This window comes from Ixodes scapularis, unplaced genomic scaffold (genome assembly GCF_016920785.2).
Source record: "Ixodes scapularis isolate PalLabHiFi unplaced genomic scaffold, ASM1692078v2 PGA_scaffold5__190_contigs__length_132052651, whole genome shotgun sequence".
Taxonomy (NCBI): domain Eukaryota; kingdom Metazoa; phylum Arthropoda; class Arachnida; order Ixodida; family Ixodidae; genus Ixodes; species Ixodes scapularis.
Genome location: NW_024609880.1, coordinates 115,739,786 through 115,748,827, shown reverse-complemented (window position 1 = coordinate 115,748,827; position 9,042 = coordinate 115,739,786). Strand labels below are relative to the sequence as shown.

Genomic DNA, 9,042 nt, shown 5'->3' with positions numbered 1-9,042 from the left:
GCAGACTGTGTTGACTCCCGAGTATATAATTACAAATCTGCAGCCAATGAGAATGAAGCGTCAGTTGCTTAAAAGTCACGACTCGTGTTTTTTAAGCTTTACGTATTTATAGTGCTCCCAGCCGTCGTTGATAAACGGCACGCGTTGTCGTTTTAAGCCTCGTGGCAGCATGAAGGCCGACAAAATGTAGTATTGCACCGTAAACATTTCTAATGCTTCTTTTTTATTACACAAGGCAACCGAACAAGGTTAGACGGATCGTAACTTTGTGCTCATGCTCACGAGTTTATTTTTATCCATTCTTAAGGCGCACTTCTCGGCACTTTGTAGCTTCTATTTTTATTTATTTATTTGCGATTACCCCGCAACGCTCGGAGGCATTGTTGCAAAGGGGGGGGGGGGGGGGGGTGAGAGTACAATTACATCAGTCATGATCATGTTGATACACTCACAAGCAAGAAAAAGGTCGAATATCACAGGACAAGCATTCGCTGGTGTACACCCTTTAAACAATTGTAGTGGCTGATGCCGCTGCATCAAAGTTTTAAAAAAAATTGAAGGGCTATAATGGGCCTGTTTAAAATTCCACAGGGCGAAATCAAAAACCGCAAGTTTTTATGTTTATTTAAGGCGTGGGATTCGGCATGAAAGGTCAGCTAAAATTTGACACGAACTGAAACATTTCTTGAAGGGCCCTTTTTAAAGGGCATGGTTGGAGAAAGAAGTGACGATGAATAAATACGTTTGTGCTCAGCCTTAGAGACATGTTCACATAGAGCGCAAGGATATAGACGGCTTTAAACACGCGCCTGGTTGAGCCGGCATTGCCGACCTTCTCTTATCTTACCAAGATGACGAGCGACTGAAGCGGGCGTTGACGAGCCTCAACAAGGGCCTGTGCTGAGGAGGACAAAGTACAATCTAAAGTGGCAATAACCTGCCCTGCTGTGATGATGATGATGTGAAGTAAACGGTAATAAGAGGAAACAAAAATTTAAGGTCGTTTATGGCGGCGCCTATGTAAAGCTGCTGCAAGGCGCCTATACTGCATGTACGTGAGAAACCAGTACAATAAATGAAAAAAAAAAAAGAACTTCTAAATCCGATATTGTTAAGAGCGGCCCCCAGCGACTTCAACCGCGGCTCCAGTCATGTACGAGCTCTCGGGCGAGCAGAGAAAAGCGACGACATCGGCGACCTCTCGGGGCTGGGCGGCACGTCCGAGAGGAACTTGGGCCACAATCATCTCCCTTTGCTCCTCGGTTATCCTGCTTGTTACCGGGGTGTTGGCGGTGAATCCTGGCAGCACAGCGTTGCACCGGATTCCCTTGTCGGCAAGATCCAGGGCGACAGACCTGGTGAGGCCAACGATGCCGGCCTTAGAGGCCACGTAGCTACTGAATCCTTTCGGAGCCGTCTTGGCGACAATACTGGCTATGTTGACCACGACCCCATCGGTCACCCCTCCGGCCAACATGTCTCGAACTGCAGCGTGGGTCATCAGGAAGGTGCCCTGGTAGATAGGCAAACTACTTAGAAACAGGATGGAGAATAAAAGTCAAGGTGGCTATAATCGTTGTTTAAAGCATGATTTGAATCATGATTCAAATCGTACCGATTCGTCTATGATGATTTAAATCAATCACTTTTCCCCAAACCAATCCTCTAAATATTTTATTTTTAGCGTTTGTCTATTTGTGTCTGCTTTCCACGGGCCGTTACTTTGAATTTAAAGCAAAGAATGATCAACTAAGAAACATTTATATTAGGCAGCAACCAATTAACTTAACTAGTGCTAAAAAATTTCCTCTTTTCTAGCTGGAAATTTTTAAAGAATATAAGTTCGACTTAAATCAAATTAATCTGGTTAAATCAAATAATTATAATTTCCATGCTGTTTTTATTTTTAAAAATTGTGTTTTTTTAGCCTACTCAGAAAAGAGGACACAGTACTCCACTGGTCCTGATTCTCGAGGGTAACTTCAATTAGTTAATTTAAGTAACCTTGTAGGCCTTCACCAAGGCCAAACCAGAATCTCATAGTTTCATCACTGCCTAGACAATTAATTAACTGTTTTACCTCAGTTTGCCTGATTATGGACCACACATAACCCTGCCCTCCCTTGAATAGTTTTGTTATTTTATTTTATCTGTCAGCAGAGCCAAAGCAGTCTTCCTATTTTTTTCTGAGTATTCTCGACATTCCAGCGCCACCTCATTAAAACTTAAAACCGACCTTCTGGAACTGGCCTTAAGACTCAAGCTTTCTTGCTTATGCCTTTTTCATCGCATTTACATTTTTTCATCGCACCATCTCTCAGCCAAGGCGCCATAACGCAAGCGCATGTCATTACACCTCGTCTTAATCACTCATGTAAGAATGACCGTTTCACCTGCCGCACTTCTTTTTTTGTATTCCTTCTTTCCCAAAACAGAAGTATGATGGAATGATAACAGAGCGCATCGTCACCGAGATTAACCCTGATAGTTTTCATTTTCTTATGAGCAGCCATTTAGGTATTGTATGAGTTACGATTTCTTGTATGTTTGCACTGCTGTGCAAGATTTTTTATTTGTTGCTTGATTTACGATTTCTTATTTGTTTGCACTGCTGTGCATATTTTTATTTTATTATGTTTTGTGTGTTTGATTTATGATGTACTTATCCCCCCTTGTGTAATATCCTTCCCAGAAGGACCTTTAAGGCATTTCAATAAATAAATAAATAAATACGTCAGAGGTGCACTCGACACAAAAAATTTCGCAGGATCTAAATGTCAAGCGTCAAAACAGCACCGAGATAAAGGTCTCGAGTCAGATAAACCCTGGACATAACACCACATCGTCGAATCCGAATAGCCGCAAAGATTGCAATGAAAAAAAAAGTTCGGCAATTCGGAGAAACGCACAGCGTCCTCACACCACATTGAAAACATATCCTTTTGTATCATAGCTCAGTGCAGGCACGTAGCCAGAGGCGGGGCCCATGGGACCCGCCCCCCCCCCCCCCCCCCCGAAATCGTCAATTTTGCTGGGAGGTCCTGTTCCCCCTTCCCCTCATACAGCATTTTGTCATGGGCGCCCCCCCCCCGAAACAAAATCCTGGCTACGTGCCTGCCTCAGTTTATGCTCGGCTAGCCAACACGAGAAGGTTTAGCTGATTATTTTTTTCTTATTCAGGATTTAAATGTGAATGGGAACTCAGAAAGTTGCTGTTAGCCAAATAAAGTAAGTGAAAAAGATAAACTACATGGTCTATACTACACATAATTTTGGATGATGACTCACTTTATTCGTATAAATTAACTAAGGCAATCAAGAATAAGATTAATACTGACTAAAAATACACATCGAAACACAGGAGGGATGTCGCGATGCTTTCCCAATATTTTTGTATTGATTTTCGTTTTCCAAGTTGTGCATTCTTCTAGAAGGCAATCTACCAACCGGTATTGCCAATTTAAAGGTTGTCCTGCTAAATCTAGATTTTTTTTCAATTCTAGTGAAACTGCTGTGTGGTAGTTGGCGGGATTTGTAAGCGAGTTTCTGATTATGCTGGAGGTTTTTTGTTTTTTGTTTTATATGAAATGGTTTTAAGTTTAACTTTAATAACCGTAACTACATCGTAAATTATGTTGCAAAAGTCATGGGGTCTTTTTCTTTTTCTTTCGCTGAGCAACATTATTTTCAATGAGAATAACGCTTGCGACGCCACTCGATATTCCTTTGGCGAACGTTGATACATGCAATGAATACAACCTCTTCTTTGAACTGAATTGTGAGTTAGTGTCTGCAATCATTTTCCCAGTGTGCCAAATGACATAGGCCCTGTTAATTATGCCCAAATATTAAGAAAACAAAATCAGTAGTATGGTATTCTAAATTTTGATACTCTAATAGTTACTGAAACTTCCAAGCGACGTCAGACGCGCCAAATACCTCTACTGGAGAACATAACTTTTTGCGAAGCCTGGGAATTTGTTGAACTGTCACCGAATATTACACTAAAGCTCGAATCTACGAAAATATACGTCGGCACCTATGGCAAACTCACACCTGGGTCGGCTTGCTAGAATCGGCGTCTTAGCTTAGTGTGTGCTAAAGAAAGGCTGCCAAGCCTGGAAAGCGCGAGCGCTTGAGAATCTACTTCAGGTGCCACTCCGCTCAGGAGCTTGACTCGGCGGTGCTTCCCTTCACACAGTCTTAACTGAGACGCTGATTCTAGCAAGTCGATCCCGGTATCACCTAGAAACCGTAAACCCGAGGTCACTCTGCTTATAAATCCTAAAAATGACAGCCAGCAAATAGATTCGAGCGCACGAAATGCCTATTTTGTCCTCAAAGTGAATGGAGCTTACACGGACTGTCGGATGCCACAACAGACCCTCTTCAGAAGACAGCGCCATCTATCAGCTACTGAGCTAATTATCCTCGTCCGCCATTCTTCGGCCACGTATTGTGAGCTTGTACTGTACAGAAGGGCCGCGTCTCCGTTCGGCGAGCACTCGAGTCCTATCACAGGCTTCGTGCCCAAGAAATGGCGACCGCCAATGTTGCTTGACGGGCTTTTGAAAAAGGCTTATCGGAAACATCTTTCAGTTCAGCATGCGTCCAAGCGAGAGCTCGTGCGGCTCTATATTTCGCCCCCCTCCAGGTAAACTACAAAGGAGGCTAGAAGCGCGAACGCGTCACATTAGCTGGCGCCAATGTTACTATAACAACTCAGTTGGGAAACTGGCATAGAGCCTGCTCTGAAAGCGCGGTACCGATTCGTGCTCGAGATACCGAGCTATAATGGCGATCGCAACGCCGCCATTTCTCCCGCAGCGGCCACTCAGGGAACTGCACCGCCGCTTGTATTGGTTCGGGAGTATCGCATTCGAGACCGTCCACTATGACTGTTTTATTTTTACTTTACTCGGCCATTTTGGCGCGGAAACATATGCGGTTGAAGGAGTTTCAGGGCTGGCACCCCGTCTGCCGAGCGGACGCGCTGCGAATCCCTAACGAAATTAGGATGCACCCAGTTCTGGACGCGCTACGTCCAAACAATAATAATTGTGCAACAAAACTTTGTAAACTGAAGATTATAAAAAACAAAACGCGCCTGTCATTCTGTGCTAATCTCTAATAAAACTTCCTACAACAAAAACTTTTTCCGCTTGTTTTTACGCAAAAACACGCTTTCTAAAAGCTCATGGTGACTACAGTAAACAAAAAAGATTGAGCCGCCATCTTGGCGCCTCGAAATTTGGAGTCTCGGTACTCTGGGAAGATTCAATGATTGTAGCAGTAGCCAGATAAAGCAACTCATGTTCCGGTATTCAGTAATCAGCTGCACCAGAACCCTTTTGGATCACAGCGGTCGCTCCCGAAGGAGCATCACTGGCGCTGTTAAAGAAATAGTAAAAGTACAAAAAACTAACAATGTCACGTTACACACACACACGCACTTCTCAACCAATGAGGGGGATGGAGAAAGGGCGAGCTTGTCCTCGGTCACGTGTCCAGTCAGACCTGCCCTGTCTGTGTTCTGACTCAACTGGTTGCTAAAGGGTGGCGCTGCTATTGTATTGAGCTCGGTCTCGGTGGACGCCAGCGGCCCATTTTTGAAGGGTTAGTTTCCAACTGAGGGTTTTAGTAACAATGGCTGGCGTTTTTGCCTTCGCGAACGTTCGTGCGTCCGAGACGGTACCAGAATCTAAGAACGCTTTAAACATGCGCCAGAGTAAAGCCGCCTTTGCCGGCCTTCTCTCGGCTTACCGAGATACCGCGCCACTGATACGGGCGTTCACGAGCCTCCACAAAGGTCAGTATTGGGGAGGAGGACACAATCGAATTTAAAATCGCAATAACCTGACCTGCTATATAGTAATGATGAAGTGAAGTAAGCGGAATAACAGGAAATCAAAACTTTATAGCGACGCCTATCCAGAGCTGCTTGACAGCGTCTACATTGGTGCGAAGTCCCGAATGAATTTATTCATTCACATTATGCTATCCACGTACGATCGCCTAATTCAGTGCTACAGAAAGAATATTGGAGATTTCGTACCTAATACGCATTTTTTCATGATCCTTTCCGCCGTTCTTGCAACAGGGATGCTGCTATACCCTCGTCTGTGGGGTTCCAAATGCTCTAGAAGGTTACTTAGAACGTTGTGCGACGGCAAAAACGATCTACGAAAAATTCCTAATAACTCAGATGTATAACCGCTATGATTGTATGCAGAAAGTTATGCCATTGATTACCTTCAGGTTAACGCTGACGGTTCGATCGAACATATCTTCGCTTGTATCGGTAATCGAAGTGAATATTGCTCCAGTACCAGCGCAGTTCACCATAATGCTAGCAGCCTTGCCGTAGACTTCTTGGATGGCGGCAAATGTAGACCGCACCGACGACGAGTCCACAACATCCACGTGCATCGCAACGTGTTTCTGATGATCATGTACCGCTGAAAATAATCCAAAGTTTGGTTTGTATAACGATGCCAGTGACTAGAAGAAACTGATAGAAACAACTTCAAAAGAAACCATCTTTTCAAATAGGCTAACATTCCTAAGTGGTCTGAGCGTCTTCACTAATTTGGAGACGCTAATAAGGGCATAAAAAAATTTGCTGTTCAGACCAGAACTATACAGTTTTTTTTTTTGTTTTTTTTAAATATGTTAAGTTCACACCACACACATCATATATATATATATATATATATATATATATATATATATATATATATATATATATATATATATATATCAGTGTGTCGAACCGAAAAAAATACGGGTTCGGTTACGGTTCAGGTAAATTAATTTTGTTCCGGTTCAGTTCCGGTTCGATTAATTCGATCCGCGAACCGGTTCGCGAACCGGTTCGGGGCGCTGAACCGGTTCGCGAACCGGTTCGGAAATTATAAATGATAAATTGCAACATCAAAATAAATTACAAATAAAACATCGTCGGAAAGCCAGTGCGAAATAAGTACAGACAAACGGCGTGTTTGTGAGAGAAAAAAAAAGAGGAGGGTGCACACCCCAAAGGTGTACGAGTCACGGCAAGCGTACGTAGAATTCGATTCACTCTGGCGCGTTTATTCATCTATATTACGGACACCGATGAAAACAAATGAAAAGTAGTCGAAACTAGTAGTGCATAACGTTTATAAAAGCCTGTAGCCAATGCAAGCGGCAAACAACGACTGTCTGATGACAGGGCTGTCTGTCACGGGCGCTAACTCCAGCGTCTGCTGAGCGTTAGTTTGAGCGCACGCGCCCGCTTGAATCCCATGACTACGCTGGGCAGGCGACGGAAGCAACAGAAGCTCGGCAGATCCTTTGTAAAATTCGAAAGTGCGCGCAGCTTCGCTTCTCCGCGAGTGACTAGGGCTTGTATCCCTGTTTTTTTCCCCGCATTTATCGAGTTTCCGGTACGAAAAAATACGGCATGTAAATCTTGACACTTTATAGCTCGATATACTCTGACCGGCGGTTGGGGCAGCGAAGAGCAGATATAATTCATGAATGATAATTTCAACTGTAAATAAAATTTCTTGCTCTCCCTCAAACATGGCAAACTCCACAGCATTTTCTTTTCTCATTCCGATGGAAGCAAGCTTCAAGAACTCGCGCGTTCTAGAAACGTGTTATGAAATGAGCACACAGCAGCATTTAGGATTTACGAGATTGTAGAAAAATAAAATCCCGTGACGCGATTTTTTTTTTTTTTTGCAGTCTTTTAATTTTTTTTTTTCCGTGCAAGCCGCGACCAGCGCAATACTGGTTCCTATGTCAAGATTCATGGATGCAGCGTTTATATTCCTAAGACTGAGTGGAGAAGAAAAATATGTAAGCCAGGTGTGTGTTAGTTGACGGCACTTAAAAAACAAATGGCATTGATAGCACATTCATTGTCAACAGCGCGTGGCCGAACCGTTTTGACATGAGCCGGTAACCGTTATTTTTTTTCCGGTTCAGTTCCGGTTCGGGTTCATCGCCATAACAATATAACGGTTCGGGTTCGGGTTCAGTTCCAGAAAAAATACCGGTTCGGTTCCGGTTCGACAACCTTATATATATATATATATATATATATATATATATATATATAAGATTATTCAGATTTTTATACCTTACTAAAATTGGAATTTTAAGCGCAAAACAAAATTGACGAAGATAAACTTTGCTTCAAATATTTTGTAATAGAAATCTTCCCAAAATGCTTGTTTATAAACTCAGTTCTTCATACAAGTATGGAACTTCTAAAGTTGAGCTATTGGCACTTACCCCTGTACAAGAGACTGGTTAATCTAATTTTAAGTACACAAAACAAATACTATGGGAATAATTGAAACAAAAAGAGGATTTAGAATGCCTGTTGGTAGATCGCAGCTCTACATAATTACTTCTGTCGCTTCGCTGAAGCATACGGTTAGCAACATTGTTTACGCGTTACTATTTTTCAATGCTGGAGGTAGAACAACAAACCTGGAAGACCGTTCACCACGGCCTGGGCAGCAGCCATATTGATGTCAGCGACGATCACCTGAGCTCCTTTCTCGGCTAATGCATGGCAAATCGCTTCGCCAATAACGCCTCCACCTCCGGTCACCACGGCCACGCGCCCGCTCAGGGGACTCCCCTTTGATCTAGCCATTTCGTCGGAGTTTTCAAGCTGCGCTTTCGCGAGGCGTATGATGACCGAGGTGTGGCAAATAGACGAATGGGTCCGTATTTCTATAGGAGAAGTATCAGGCAGAAGGGCAATATAAAATGAAACACAATGGAAGTGCAATTTAAAATAGAAACCCGGTAGTCACTGAGCGAATAAAAAAATACCGGCGTCATTCAGTTTAATTGGCCTTTACGGAGGGTACGGCCTCTGTTCCGGGAAGGACGTTGATGTTTTTAGAGAGGTTTTTCGAATGACATTTTCGATGTATAAACGTTGAAACGGACACGTGGGGTCTTTTTACGAAGTTCAGATGAGCTCCTTAGCTTACACGGGCTAAGTATAAGACAATATTTTAGTAGATATGATCTTTA

The 9,042-nt window shown here is 43.2% G+C and overlaps 1 protein-coding gene across 1 annotated transcript; it reads right to left on the bottom strand.

Moving 5' to 3' along the window:
- Nucleotides 1-1,111: 1,111 nt before the first annotated feature.
- LOC115323630 (estradiol 17-beta-dehydrogenase 8-like) lies at nucleotides 1,112-8,653 on the bottom strand. Its single transcript, XM_029984014.2, has 3 exons — nucleotides 8,485-8,653; nucleotides 6,253-6,458; nucleotides 1,112-1,513 (listed from the first exon to the last, which is right to left on the bottom strand). Exons 1-3 carry the CDS (start codon nucleotides 8,651-8,653, stop codon nucleotides 1,112-1,114), a joined length of 777 nt encoding a protein of 258 aa, XP_029839874.2.
- Between the last annotated feature and the right edge of the window lie 389 nt (nucleotides 8,654-9,042).

What these genes read in the sequence shown, in the direction of transcription:
- LOC115323630 (XM_029984014.2), bottom strand. Translation starts at nt 8,653, where the DNA reads ATGGCTAGATCAAAGGGGAGTCCCCTGAGCGGGCGCGTGGCCGTGGTG. An exon ending in CGTGGTGAACGGTCTTCCAG is followed by an intron (nt 6,459 to 8,484) that starts GTTTGTTGTTCT and finishes GATTATTTTCAG; the next exon opens with CGGTACATGATCATCAGAAA. An exon ending in CCGTCAGCGTTAACCTGAAG is followed by an intron (nt 1,514 to 6,252) that starts GTAATCAATGGC and finishes CCTATCTACCAG; the next exon opens with GGCACCTTCCTGATGACCCA.